At 38.4% G+C, this 15,218-nt stretch overlaps 1 protein-coding gene across 1 annotated transcript in view; it reads right to left on the bottom strand.

Annotated features, from left to right (window-relative positions):
* MAN2A1 (mannosidase alpha class 2A member 1) overlaps positions 1–15,218 on the bottom strand; it is a 168,157-nt gene that overhangs the window by 27,921 nt on the left and 125,018 nt on the right. The window contains 1 exon segment of the mRNA XM_045087157.1: positions 462–595. Within this exon segment, the coding sequence (XP_044943092.1) occupies positions 462–595 (134 nt within the window).

The raw sequence follows: 15,218 nt of genomic DNA, 5'->3' as shown, positions 1-15,218 counted from the left end.
CTTACATTATTGATAAAAAGAGAGGAAGAGTTTCCCTGAAATTTAAGAGCCTATTATTACATTACACATTTAAAAGTATATATGTAATAATTAAATATGCACAGACCGTTTCCTTATGAGGGGAAAATATATATTCCATCAGTCCCTAATTATGTTTCCTTTCTATGAGACAAATTCAGATATATTTTGGTATCAAGGCATTTAACATGCAAATGCCTTTGAAAAAAATACATCTGTAAATCAGATGTTCTACAAACCAATCTCTCAAATATTTGTTCTAACTTTGGAAATCTGGTTGAATATAGAACCTATAAGTACCTGTTAAAATTCAGTTTTCCTTTAGAAATAATTTGTAAACTTAAGCAAATTTTTCGAAGGATGTGAATTTAACTGACCCATTTCCATACATAAAACTTGCACACTAAAACCGCTATTACTTAGACATTTTAAAGGAAAATTACCTGGTATCCATTCAGGTCAGTATAAAATCTGTTTTGACTGTTTATGCTAGAAGAAATTCTCATTGCAATCTCACGGTTATGTTCTTTTCGGATGTCCACGATATTGGATACTTCCACAGACTGTCCGTCTATTCCTAAATTTAAAAGAATATATACGTTAATAGAAATTTATTGCTCCACTTTTCTTAAATATACTGTACGGAACTAACAAAGTGACATACATTTTTCCCATTTTCTACTCCTATCTTTACCATTTTTCATGCTAGCTGTGCCACTGTTCACCTTTTCTTTTCTTTTCTTTTTCTTTCTTTCTTTTTTTTTTTTTTCCTAAACTGTCAAATGGTAGAAAACGCTTTCTCCAGGGCACATAGAACTCAACAGAAGGATGAAGAGGTTAGGATGAAATAAATGAAGATGAAATATAACATGCAAATGATTCTCCAGTAAGTTTCGGAGGGAAAAGAGGACATTGAATGAGAAAAGGTTGTTAAAATGCGTTAAGAGGCCACCTGTCCTGTGTACTGTCCTTCCCCGACAGAACCACTGGAGCCTACTTCTTCACCACTCACCTTCTGCACTGGAAATCCAAAGCAGTGAAATTTACACCCTGTTGGTTCAAGAGGCAGTCTATTATTGCCCATGATCTATAATCTAGGAAAAGAGACACGAGGTCCAATGAGATGATTTATGGCTGAAGTGGGTATTATCATATTAGTATTTGTGGAGTATAATCTGGAGAACTCCCCAGAAGTTAAATCAATTTTAATTGAGTTTGTTATCTCTTAGGACCCCTTGTTATGGAGTGATTCATTTTGCCCTTTGCTGGATAAAGCAGAGGACAGCTTGAAGAAGTCCCAGATGTATCAAGCATTTATTTTTTTGGATAAGCCTAAACTGTTCACTAATTTCTATCTGTCACGCCACCCTGACTCTATCTTCTGGTCCTCAGTGAAGCCTTGGATCTATTTCAGAGATGGAGAGGGGAGTTAGGAAGAAATCCAACACTCCTAATACAGATTGAGTGTGTAGAAGAGATATTGGATCTTCTAAAAAAGAGCATTCAGGAAAGCAAGCAGTCAAAAGAAGAAAGACTGGCTCTATTCTATTTCATACGGCAGAAGGTTTCTAAGGTTCTAAGAGCCCTGGACATGTACTGGCCGTTGTTAGTTGTTACCCAGCGTGCCTCACACACAATCTGTCACAGTGTGCAATTAACCAGCACACTCTTAGATAAAGAGGGCTATGTAAAGAGAAATGGGGAGTGAGGGAAGGGAGAAAGGAGAACTTTTTCTGGGAGCCAAGAAGAATCCCCAGGGCTTAGAGAAGGTAAAAGAGTTAAGGAAAGGAAGTTTGAATCTGTGGAACTTGAGGAAAATCATGAAAATGCAGCTAGCCGAGGCAATATAGGTTTATGTGAGAAGTACACCAGAAATTGTAAAACATAAAGAGTAATATACTGACAATGCTAAATGGGCAAAAGCCTCCATCAATAGAATTTTCAAAATTCACACAGGAGTTCTCTTCTGGGAGATGTTACTCTTCCAACTTGACAACCTCTGTCAGAAATGACTTGTTTCTTACTATGTTCACAAAGCTGAGATGAGCAGTATGACCTCATGTGTGCAGGAAGAGGGCACCATTATTCCCTTCCACTTTATGGTCAGTTTGAACCACTAACTTCTGTCCAGTTAAATATACATATAACCCTTTTTATGACAATTACCAGATAGCTGACCCAAAGAGCTTCACTACAACTGGGAAGTTAAAAGGGGGAAAAAAAAAAGTGACATCTACTGATGCTAGAACAATGGTATCTTCTTTGGTTAGGAAATGTATTACTTTCAATGCAAAGTATCTTTCAGTAGGTTGATGTCAATCTCAGTATTTTTCAAAGCCAATGAAATGTATATGGAATTTTAACAGACAAGCTTCTATAAATGAACCAAAGATGCCAAAAACACAAAATGTAGCAATAGGGATGTAGTCCCCTCTAGAGCAATCAGGAGAACACCTCATTTGCTGGAAGCGTTCATAGGGTTTTGAGCACTGCGTACCTTTTCTCCTCTCTAGACTGGATATTCTCTCAGGGGTCAACACAATACATGAAATGAAATAAAGTCTTAACAAAGGAGAGTGTTGTTAATTTCAAGTCATGTATCTCTAGAAAACATTTACAAAAAAACATGTTTCAAGAAAAAATAGGTAATTTCACATTACCTCTGGCAATAATAAATGATTTCTGTTGAGAAAATCATCCTTCTTGAGCTCAGTATTATGCTCAGATCCTGTTGTGGCAACAAATGTTTACATCTCCTTTAAAAGGAGATTCAAGGGGTGCCGAGGTGGCTCAATGGGTTAAGCCTCTGCCTTTAGCTCAGGTCATGATCTCAGGGTCCTGGAATAGAGCCAAGCATCAGGCTCTCTGCTCAGCAGGAAGCCTGCTTCCCTTCTTCTCTCTGTGCCTGCCTCTCTGCCTACTTGTGATCTCTCTCTCCCTGTCAAATAAATAAATAAAATCTTAGAAAATAAATAAATAAAAGGAGCCTCAGTGTCCATTCACAATTCAGTGAGACATTAATTTAAATTCTATGCCAGGACAGGCTTTTAAAGTAAGATCAAACTTAATACACTTACTATGAACAAACCAAACAAATCTTGTAATGGTAATCAAAGCAAGGAGATATCCCTGAGTTAGGAAAGGGAATTTATTACTTTTTAAAGAAGAATCTGTGTGCGGGAGATGAAAGACTGCTACCTTTTCCTACTCTAGGTCAAGAATTCCCTAAGGTGTGCCATTCCCAAAGAAGTTCATGGCATTGAGGGGACAACTCCCTGGAAAGCATGGGTATGAACCCAGTGGTCTCAGTGGTCTGCAGAATCTTTGCAGTTATGTGGCAGCAAAAGGTCCTTTTACCAAAGTCGTTCCATCTGGGCATGGACAGCCAGGGATTTCTAAGCCCCTCTGGTTTTAATTCAGTCCTAGGACAGAAAACAGCTCCTACCTAACAAGAGCAGTCCAAAGTCCAAAGACGTGATGTATGTCATTGATAAAGAAAGAGAAGTAGGGGCGCCTGGGTGGCTCAGTGGGTTAGGCCTCTGCCTTCAGCTCAGGTCATGGTCCCAGGGTCCTGGGATCAAGCCCTGCATCGGGCTCTCTGCTCAGCAGGGAGCCTGCTTCCTTCTCTCTCTCTGTCTGCCTCTCTGCCTACTTGTGATCTCTGTCTGTCAAATAAATAAATAAAATCTTTAAAAAAAAAAAAAAAAGAAAGAGAAGTAAGTGCCCTCTTGCTGCTAATGCTTCACACTCTGTCCCGAGAAAGAGAGAATGGAGACTATTTTATCTTTATTAGCAGAAGAAATGCAAACTAAAAACGAAGCAAGTCCATAGGTGGAAAGCCATCATAGAGAATGGAAAGAGTCTTGCAGAACCCACTTTCTTCTTCCTCCCTAGAGGCTGTTAGCTTCTTACAGATGGTCTTACACAACATCTCTGCATTCCAGTTTTTAACAACATTTTGGGAATGCAGCAGGTGCTGAATCACCATTAAAGAGAATGCGTTAAGAGGGGAGAGGCTGTCCTTCACGATGCCCAAGTCAGCTGACATGGGAGGAAAGCAAACCAGGCCACGGACAGAGTTTAAACAAATAGAAAGATAAGAGAATAAGCACTTTAATTTTGAGCAAACATATGCATGCTAGAGTGAAAGCTCCTCAAGCACTGAGACCATGTCTTATTTATCTTTATGCTCCCAGCACATAATATGAGCAGACAGTAGTGTTTGCTGAGTGACAGGCAGAAGCTACGTGGAGTAATAAGCCAAAAATTACCAAGTCCTTGCTGTGTACCATATGCTTGCCATAGCTTTACGTACAGTAACTACGGTAGTTCATTCAATCCTGACTGTAGGCCTAGGAGGACATTCCTTGCCCCAGATCACAAGGCTGGCAGAACCAGCACTAAGCCCCTTGGCCATCATGCCTCGCTGGCAAACTGAACACTAGAGAATGTTGAAGTTACTTTGGGACCAGAGATTGGAGGAGCTTTGCAGTGACTCTAAGTAGAAGGGAGACCCCCATGTTATTTTTTAAGAAAGGAAAAGGGTACTGATCTGGGATCTGATATGCTACAAGTGCTACTTAACAGAGCCAAATAAATTATGAAGAAAATGACAATAGAATAAAAATAAAAATAATAAAAAATAATTACAGGATGGGCTTGCTGGAATACAAAACTTCTTTAAAACAATACAAAATCTTTGGGGCGCCTGGGTGGCTCAGTGGGTTAAGCCTCTGCCTTCGGCTCAGGATATGATCTCAGGGTTCTGGGATGGAGCCCGACGTCAGGCTCTCGGCTCAGCGGGGAGTCTGCTCCCCCCCCGCCCCCTGCCCCACCTGCCTCTCTGCCTACTTGTGATTTCTCTGTCAAATAAATAAATAAAAACTTTTAAAAAACACCCCACTATTATAAAAAAAAAATACAAAATCTTTTTTTTTTTTTTTTTAAAGTTAACAGCAAATGACTTTTATGGACAAATTACATGGACAGTGCCAGAGCCTCAGGTTCTATAACCTGATGTTATGAGAACAAAATATCCTGGAAAAAAAAATTGTCACAGTCACTTTAAAGCCAATAAAGTAATATATATTAATTAAAGACACTATGATCTCACTTGTCTACATAAGATGAACACTAATCACAAGCACAAGCATATTCACTGTGCACTGCTGCCAAGGGTAGAAACATGGAAAATAGGCGAGATGTCCACCAATAGGCAAATAAATGCTCTGTAGCAAATGAATGAGATAGCTCCCTGCCCGGGGCCACGAAAGATATCTGATGCAAGAAGTGAATGCAGCATTTGTACAGTGTGATGAACTTCATGCTAAAACCAAACACAGGTGTGCATTTCAAGTGTTTGTGTGTGCGCGCGCGCGCGCGAGAGAGAGAGAGAGAGAGAGAGAGAGAGAGAGAGAGAGAGAGAGAGAGAGAACGCAAGTGATCGAGTGTGCACACAGTTATCTGATTACCTCTCTAGAGTAGTGGATAGGGGCCATGACAGATTCTAGAGGGATTTTACATTATATACATATATTATAATGTGTGACATTTTTTTCAAAAAAGTATACATAGATATTACTTGTATACGTAAAAATTATTTTAAGTATTTTTAAAAGAAGATTATTTTTTAGGAAGGTAGGGAAAAAGATGAAATTGAATAGGCAAAGGGTCAGGGCGGGAGGCTTCACCTTCTGATTTTGTTGCTTAGCACCAGTCTTAATGAAACTGAGAAGGATTCCCTTTCTTGTGTGGGAAGAAAAACTAGAAGGTATCTCTGACACATCCTTTGTGTGTGAAAGAAGAGGTAGATGAAAATGTCCAGGGAGGGTGTGGCTGAGGAATGCAGATGGAAAGCCTGGGGCCATGGCTCCAGACAGCAGCTGGTGGCTTTCAGAGAACTGTAGGCCTCATTTTCTTGCAGTCTCCTTACTTCATCATCAGATCATTTTAACACCTATCTGGGCAGCGGAAGTCAAGCCTGACCTGCAGAATCTCAGAGTTGGCCCAATTTTCTCCACCAACCCAATCACCTTATTCTAGCAATTTTGAAATGCAAAGAGAACTTTTCCAAGGAGTATACGAGACACTGCCCACCATATTCAAATGGTTATCAGAGTGAGAGGCAGCAGCTTGGGAGAAAGAACAAGTTTTCCATATCTTATTAGTGCCGCTCAATGTATGATTAGGACAAGTCCTTACATCAATGTGCCCTAACAGCAACTGGGCCACACCCACCTAGGAAACTGAAAAGTGAAGGTGAGAACCTAAAAGAGGTGTTTAACTGAATTTGAAATAGATATGAAATCATATAAAATCAAACCTCAAAAAACCCATCTAAGATTCAAAGCAAGGTTTTCAGTGAATGTCCTAAAAATGTAGGTTCTTGGGCAAAAATGCCAGCTTATTATATCATTGTTGCCCTCATTCCCTTTTCTTGAATCTATGTCTAAGTAGAGGGGTGCCCGAGCCATCGCTTCACTGCAGAAGTAGGACAATGGTAACAATAACAATAGGGACAATAAAAGCTGTCACGAAAAACCACGGATTGTAAGTCTAAATATTGCCCCTCCAATGTGGGGAGTATTTTGTTCTGTATTTAAATCATCAAAAGTACAAAAAATAATTTTCACATTATATATTTACTTTCGTGACAGTGCTTTTGTGAACTTATCCAACTTAACCAGGAGTTGACACGTAGAATTATTAACTAATTACACACTGCTTCATTCAACACATAAACTTTAAGGATAATTCTTGCAACAATGATAAATTTAGTAGGCCATTATGGAGATGATGTTTCTAAAAAAGCAAATATTATCATTTTTTAAAACTGTACTCACATCTGAAAGCACCAAGAATAAAAATGGTAATAATTCCCACATTTGGATGACCTTTTTCTCCATGTTGACTTACTCAACTTGCCTATCCATTGTAAGATCTAATTTATCCTCTGAGGTACTTGCTGATTTCCAGGTCTGTAAATGTTCACATTGATTATTTCTCCACAAGTGAAAATTTTAACATCTGCTTTCATGAATATAAATTTGAGTAAATTTCATTCCAAGTCTTGAATTTAAGAAAATGATGATGTACCACTTTGTTTCATTTCTAAAGCACTAGATAAATAACTACTACGACTTAGGGATGAACTTATTACGAGCAAGGCACTAGTGTACAAAATTTTAGGCTTTTCATTTCGGTAATTCTTACAATGACACAAAAGTACACGCATAATAGCAAAGTTAGAGCATTTGATTCCATGGATTGCAAATTTTGATTAAAGATGATACCAATTAACCACAATATACTTGAAGACCTAATAATAGAAAAAAAAATACACAATAACACTGGAAGCTTTTCTTTTTTTTATTTTTTTTGGTCCTATTGAGTATTGATTTTAAGAAACAACAGGTATTTTGGAAGCTCTGTCTTCATGGGAATGCAACATCTACATCAGTAACTTTTTAAAAATTAACATATAATATATTTATTTGTTTCAGGAGTACAGGTCTGTGAATCATCAGGCTTACACAATTCACAGCACTCACCACAGCAAATACCCTCCCCAGTGTCCATCACCCAGCTATCCTATTCCTATTCTCCCAACCCTTAGCAATCCTCAGTTTGTTTCCTGAGATTAAGAGTCACTTATGGTTTGTCTCCCTCTGTGGTCCCACCTTGTTTCATTTCTTCCCTCCCCATCTCCCATGAACACCCCCCCTCCCTCTCAAATTCCTCCTATCAGAGAGAGCATATGATAATTGTCTTTCTCTGATTGTTTCACTTAGCATAATACCCTCTAATTCCATCCATGCCATTGCAAATGGCAAGATTTGGGTTTTTGAAGGCTGCACAGTATTCCAACAGACAAGGTCTAATGAAAGCATTTCCATGGGAAGAGAATAAAACAGCTCACAACACTGAAACTTTTCTGTTCCCTTCAGTTCCCTTCCAAGCTGGGGCTGGTCTAGGACAAGTGAGGGAAGAATATGGAATAATCACAATGATCTGTTTGTATACCCTTCAGACTGACAGTCACTCTGAACTTGCCTACTTCCTGCTCTCCTGAACATGTTCCTTTCCAAGGTAGCTTAATGCAGGAAGCTTGGATTCTGTGTACTCTTACTTCTCAAGTTGATCTTGCCATGGAGGCAAGCAGTTCTTCCTTGTTTTTTCTTTCTTTCTTTTTTTTTAAACCACACTTTTACCATTACTTCTCTCAACTTACCAAAAAAGAAGCAGTAGGATACCTCTCACTCATCCTAACTCAGTGGATGCTAAACAGAGACAATTTGCAGTACTGGTGTTTGGCTGAACTTTAATGGTTGGGTAACAAACATTTTTCCAAAACATGTGATTTTCTTTTGTTTGCTTTCAACAAAATTGAAGGTGTATCTAATCAATTTGTCAGGCAGTAAAGCATTATAATTAACTGACTGAAATTCATGTTTGACAATAGACAATTCTGTGATTTATGGAATATAACTCACAAGGAGTTCAAGGGACTGAATGACATTTTTTTTTTAAGAGATTTTATTTATTTGCCAGAGAGAGAGCGAGCGAGAGAGAGAGAGTACATACAAGAAGGCAGAGAGGCAGGCAGAGGCAACGAGAGAAGCAGGCTCCCTGCCGAGCAAGGAGCCTGATGCAGGACTCGATCCCAGGACCCTGGGACCATGACCCGAGCTGAAGGCAGTGGCTTGACCAACTGAGCCAGCCACCCAGGTGTCCCTGAATGACATTCTTATAATAGAGCTCCTTCCATTCCCACCTACTTATTTATGGTAACTTTTTTTTTTTTTTGCCTTACCTTTATAAAAACAAAAATTAAGAAGAAATCGATGCTGAAACCTATCTCACTCTAGCATTAAGTATAATTCACCAATGGATATATGAACATATGTGGAATATAAAGGGTACATATGATTCATCCACTGAGAGAAAGGTTTTCATTCAAGCTCATGAAATAAATGACCAAAACGGTAATACATTGGGACTGTTTTGATCAACTGTATACTATTAATAATTTTTATAACTCAATCCAGAAAAAATTTAACACTTACTTTTAGGATAAATGAATTGTTGAACTTAAATTAATATACACATACATATATGTTTCATAAGAATAATGAAAGGTTGATCAATACCCTCAAGCATAAAAATAGTATATTAAGATAAAACTCGGTGGGAAGCGGAATGGAAATACGAGTTCAAGGAGAAAATAAAGATGTGAAATTTGACTGTTAAAGGTCTTATTCAGGCCTTTTTAAAAATGCGTGATTTCAAAATCAAATCGCTACTCACTGGATATGCTTATTTTAAAATGTCAGTATTTATTATACTCCAGAAAAAACATCTTTTGCAATTTTTAAAATGTATAAAAAATAGATGTCAACTTAAATATATGTAATAGTTTTCCAAATCCTTATAGGAACAAAGGAGTTTGATTAAAAAAAAAAAACCCACTTCATGCTTTGTAATGTTCTTTCCCTCCTTTCTGCCTATATAAATGACATTTCTCTAAGACACAGCATCTCAACAGCCCACTTCCTTTATCAAATCTTCCCCAACACCCCCAAACCTCAATGGCTACTCTCTTTTCTAACACTTATGTCTAATTCATCTGGCCCACATCCTCTTTTTTTTTTTTTAAAGTAGACTCCACACCCAGCATGGAGCCCAGTGTGGGGCTTGAACTCACAAGCCCTAAGATCCAGACCTGAGCTGAAATCAAGAGTCAGACGCCGAACAGACAGAGCCACCCAGGTGCCCAAAGCCTACACATCATCTTAAGGAGAAACAACACTTAATATGTGCCAGGCTTTATGTACATTATTAATTCAGTTAATCCTCCAATACTTCCATGAGGTAGACTCTTTTATTGTCATCTTTTTCAGGATGACAAAACCAAGGACAGAGAGGTAATAACTTGTGCAAGATCAAGCAGCTAGACGGTAAGCAGTGGGAGCTAGGGCAGGAGCTGGAAATGACATGCAAGTGTGTTGACTCTGGAGTTTGAGCTCTTAACCATCATACTTCCCCTATATTTCCCATCCCTACACCCTTCATCTGAGTTTACTACAACACTTATTTGTAGGGGATGATGTTTCCCTGCTAGGAAGCTATGCCTTCAAGATGGCAGCTGATGTCAAAGAGCCCCCAAGATAACCTCTGAGTTCTGAATTTGTATAAACAGCATGTGCTTATAGTCCCTCAAAATAACCTTTCCTTTCATGCCTGTTGGGAATAATCAGATTCAACGCATAGCTCCTTATTCAATTTTTAAAAGTTCCAATTAAAAGGAAAAAAAAAATCCTTAGCAGTCAATTACATATTATGGTATTCCAAAAATGTTTTAATTACCTAAGTCTGCCTAGCCATAACTTACTTAATGCTTTTACTCTTAAACTAAATATGGAATGTAGTCCTGGGGGGGGGGCATGAGAGATTGACTGCAAACCATTTTAATACCCTCATGAATCTTTTTATGGAAATAAAAACAGCTTCAGGAAGCTCTGAGACCTTGTTTACAAGTAGGAGGACTCTAGGGATGGAAGGCCCAGATTCAAGCATCCTTAGAAGATGGAATTTAGGAGCAAGGAGTTAAGCACAACAGAGACTTTATGTGCTTAACTTTAATTGGCCACACCTAATTGGCCATCTAGTCTTTCTACCATTTAAGAAACTGAGCCCATAAGAAATTTAAGGACAAACTCAAGGTCACTCTGGTTGGCTTCAAGGTGCAACTAAGGATTCAAATCTCTAATTCCCAATGTGGATTCTCTTATGTATTTAACCAGATGAAGTTCATTTTGACTCTCTAAAAGTCAAGGGTCATGTTATGAATCCAATCATATTACATATTCAAAACAGAGAAAAACTAAGCGACCTCTTTTTGAATGCTAACTGTGCCCACTCAAGGAAATTATTCAGTCATAGCTGCCAAAGGAAAGTCTTTTCTTCCATACTTTTTGATGGCAGTTCATTACATTTTACCTCCAGGCTACTTGCTTTCTTTTAGCAAGATCCATTACATTTAGTACTTTCATAATATGTCAGCAGAAAATAGGCCAAAAGTATTGCATTTAGGTATTTCTCCTAAGGGCTGAAACATGGTTTACACACATACTCATTCACTCACAAACACCTGCCTAGAAGAACGTAGTCCCAGGGAAAAGAAGCTTGAAGGTATGTATTATAACTGATCTGGAACCTGAACCTTGTGCTGGAGAAAATGTACATGACACATTGGTAACCCATAGCAACCTAATTCTTCAAAGTAGCTGCTGATGTCAGAAAACTAGGGCACCAAAGTCTAATAATTACCGCTCCAAAGACAAATGAAGCCACAGCTAAGAAATGTCACCTACTGATCATGATGTCACTGCAAGTTATGCACTTACTGTGATGGCACAGAAACAAATATAAGGGGATACATGGGCTTCTGCCTATATCACATTCTATCTTCCAAACCAAGATTAACAAAAAAAGCTAACGTAGCCAAAGCAGCCTTAGGAACACGTAAAGCTTCAACTAAATAAAAGATGATTATAGTACGAGAAAACTAATCTTCACTTCTCCCACCATTTCCTCCAGAAAAATGTTATTTTCTATAAATGAAATATAATCTTTGAAAAAAAAATAGTTACAAAAGGGCATTTCATTAAATTATGGGTGCTACAAAATGGATTTCTTATTTAACCTGATGGAAGGCAAAACATTGTGTTGCATTAGAAATCTCTCAAATCCCTCTGATCTTGTAGAGCTTTTAAAGCTAGTGAGCACAAGATTTCCTCTAATTTAATATTTCTAGGAACCTTTGAATGTAATGTTTGAACAATAATGAAAAGAAACACAAAGTGTTTTTTAATAGCTTAAATGATGTTAAGAGAGGGCTCTAAACAGCAACCCCTACCATTTTCAGAATTTGGAGAGAATGCAAATAAGACACTGAAACTTAAATATAAAACACTAAGGGGGGGGGGGAACCAAACAAACAAAGTTGGTTGAACCCATACCAATTCAGTTTGTTGCAAAATCCATGATGACCACACAGTTTTTATAATCTGGCAAGTGCTATTTGAGCTTTGTTCTTGACTTTGTTTTCTCTCAAAGCTTAATTTGGGCCAAAGGTTACTTTGGGGAGAAAATGGTCATAGAGTAACTAAAACAGAGATTGAGGAATTTAAGGATACTTTATCAGGTTCACATTACTTTAGTTTTTTAAAAGAGTATTTCAAGTAAACGGATTTTGAAATACTTAATATAGACTCTCAATAAAGACAAATAATCCATAATATCACAAATCTTCCTGTTTCTTTATCCTGTTGCTGAGAGATAATAAAATCTTTTGTTTAATTAATGGTTTAGTAACCTAATACAATTATAGTATCTAATCATAAAATATTAATAGTTTCTCTCCCCCAAGCCCCATTTTTTTCTGGCTCATAAATTTGGAACTAACAACAAACATGCTCTATTCTTTAATACTCATCCAGTAACTGCATCTGGTCAGTTTAAAGGAGGCAAAATTAGCATACATCCAAAGACAGTTTAGTAAATTAAATTCAAAAGTAGGTATTTGTGTTCTTTTAAGAAATATTAAATACAAGCCGATCTACAAAAGCATGTAAGTTGGCTGATGTTTTCTTTAACACCTAAGAGGGAAAGCTACATCCTGTCCATGGATCTTGCTCAATCACCCAGATGCCTGGTTTACATGAGGCCAAAGTTTAAAACACCGAAGAGCTTTCAAGTATGGCAAGTGCGGCTGCTTTGGTACGGCATAAACAGACCCCGTTCAGGCACTTTGAACTTGTCGACATCCAAACACCCTGAAGACCTCACATCTCTTTCTTAGGTTTTGATCAGTGAATTAAAACCCCAATAAGCCAGGATCCAGACAACCTGAGCCTTCATGCAACGGTGTGTAAAAGAAAATGACAGATGGAGGGAGGTCAGGAAGGCCACTGAGAAAAAGGCTCTCTCTCCGCAACAGGCCTTATTTTTCCCAAGAGGGAGATCTATTGAATGGGGTTCAGATACAAACACAGAAGGATGTATAGTTTGGATGAAAGCCTTTCAGGTGAACTGGTAACTCCATCTCCTACCGAGAGCTTTCATGTTGGGGGAAAAAAAAAAAACCCACCAAAAAATATAAACGCTCTGGGCTTGAGAGTGCAAAAAGAAAAATTGCTATGTCACTTCGAATAGTTATATACGCTGGTTTCAGGTTCAATCCAGGCAAGAACAGTAAAACTCATCTGGAGAAGCACTCTGAGTTAACTTCACATTATACGTCGTTTCCCACCAACTTCTGAAGCTTTCTGCTTTCAAACTACAAAAATCTAATACAAATGCTTCAGCCTGTTTATTCCACGCACTGTGACATCTAGAGGCAATCTGGGGTCCGTATTCTTACTTTATTATTATTACTTTTGTTATGCTAATACTCTAAGCACCCCAGTTGTGAACAACTTCTGTTTCTTAACTCACTAATCCACCGGCATGGTCACCTTGGAGGGCTGGGAGTCAGTTAAATCTTGGTGGTTCCTGATTACGCTAAGGGACTGCTAGTCAGCCACTGGGAATTTTAGACTACTCAGTAGGGGAGAAGGAGAGAGGAGAAAACAAAGGCATTTAGGGTCTGGTAAGTACATGTTCTCTGGGATGAGGCAAGTCAGCCAGAGTCTATTAATTTCCAAATCAACCACTGGGGTATGACAGCAAACTAAGCTTATAGTCACAGCAGTAGCAGAAGGCCCTCTAATTTATAGAAACCGTCTCTGTGATGAGCTCCAGATCCCCTGGACAACCCGAGAAAACTGAGGCTGCCGTGATAGTGGACAGACTCATTTAAACAAAAGCAAAAGCAATTAAGCGAACAGACTTGACTGAGAAGTTGGAATTATCCGGCGAGTAGTTTCAGCGTTAACTCTGCGACACAGCCTATTCCCTGAGTATACCTGACGAAAAACGACGGTAAACCATGCTTGATGACACAGGTCTGGGCCAAAGTGGGTGCCCCATTGTACTCAAGGAAGAAACATTCCATTACAAGCAACAGTTATAAGCAAATCTAACAGAAGATAAGCACATCTGCTATGTGACGATGCTACTTTTTACCCATAAAACGAAACCTTTGGCCATAGCTGAAGGAGTAATTTAGAGCACTCAGAGATGTTGAACAATGGCTTATGCAAGAGCAGAAAGGGATAGTCAAAAATATTATTTCTGACTCTCTAGAGATTTTAGAAAACTCAATAAAAGCTTATTTCAGAAGCACAGGCTTCCTTGCAGGGAGGAAAGTGAACATTCCCTGAGCGCAGTACCCTTTGCTTCCCCACAAAACCCAAAAAGCAAAGAGCATCTGACCATATATTTTGTCATTAGTTTTCAAACACTTTATTATCTACTGGTATAAAGATTCAGGGAAACAATATTTCCTTTTCTAATTTTTGCAGCCTAGCTAACAGCAAAGAAAAATCTAACGTGGCATTTTTATGAGGTCCTTTCCTAAGAGAGTTGAGACCATGGTAAGTGGCCCACTTACTAGGATTAGGCTTGTGGTTGGAAAGGTACTTTATTCTAAAAACAGTGAATTCAACACCAACCAAAATAAATGTACAACTCTGAGGGTATCTGGGAACCCGGGCTCCACCCAAATCTGAAGGAAGGACAAGAGCCACTGCCTGTGGTTAAATCCCTAAGAGGATTAAAAGCCTATTTACTATAACTTGTTTGATACAGATGCTGCTCGGTCCCATCCCGAAAGCAACAAACAATTGCCCGGCTTTATACTCTCCGAGGTAAAGAGATGTAAACAAAAAGAACTAGTAACTAATGTTTTTCTTAAAAAGAAGTTAAGTTCCAGTAACACCTGCTAGTGTAATATATTCCATATTTAAGACAGGCTGTACGTGGGGTGGAGGGGGTGTGCGCGTGTGTGTGTATGTCCCCGAGGTGGTCAGTGATCCACTAACTGAAAGCCATACTTGACAGAATTCCCATTTGGTAAAATTAAAAGCAAAACAAAACAAAAAAACCCCTCTTTTTAGATCTTAGAAATAAAGCTTCCACCTAATGAACTCATGACCAAGACAGATATTATGATAGATACGGGTGATACACAGAAGGAAAAAACCTATATATGTAGAGTTAAATGTCTGACCATTTCTGATTATCAAAAGGTTAAGTAT

The sequence above is a fragment of the Mustela putorius genome, unplaced genomic scaffold (genome assembly GCF_011764305.1).
Source record: "Mustela putorius furo isolate JIRA1106 unplaced genomic scaffold, ASM1176430v1.1 tig00001063_pilon_pilon_pilon, whole genome shotgun sequence".
Classification (NCBI taxonomy): domain Eukaryota; kingdom Metazoa; phylum Chordata; class Mammalia; order Carnivora; family Mustelidae; genus Mustela; species Mustela putorius.
The sequence above is the reverse complement of the archived record's forward strand: the minus strand, read 5'-3'. Positions and strand labels throughout refer to the sequence as shown.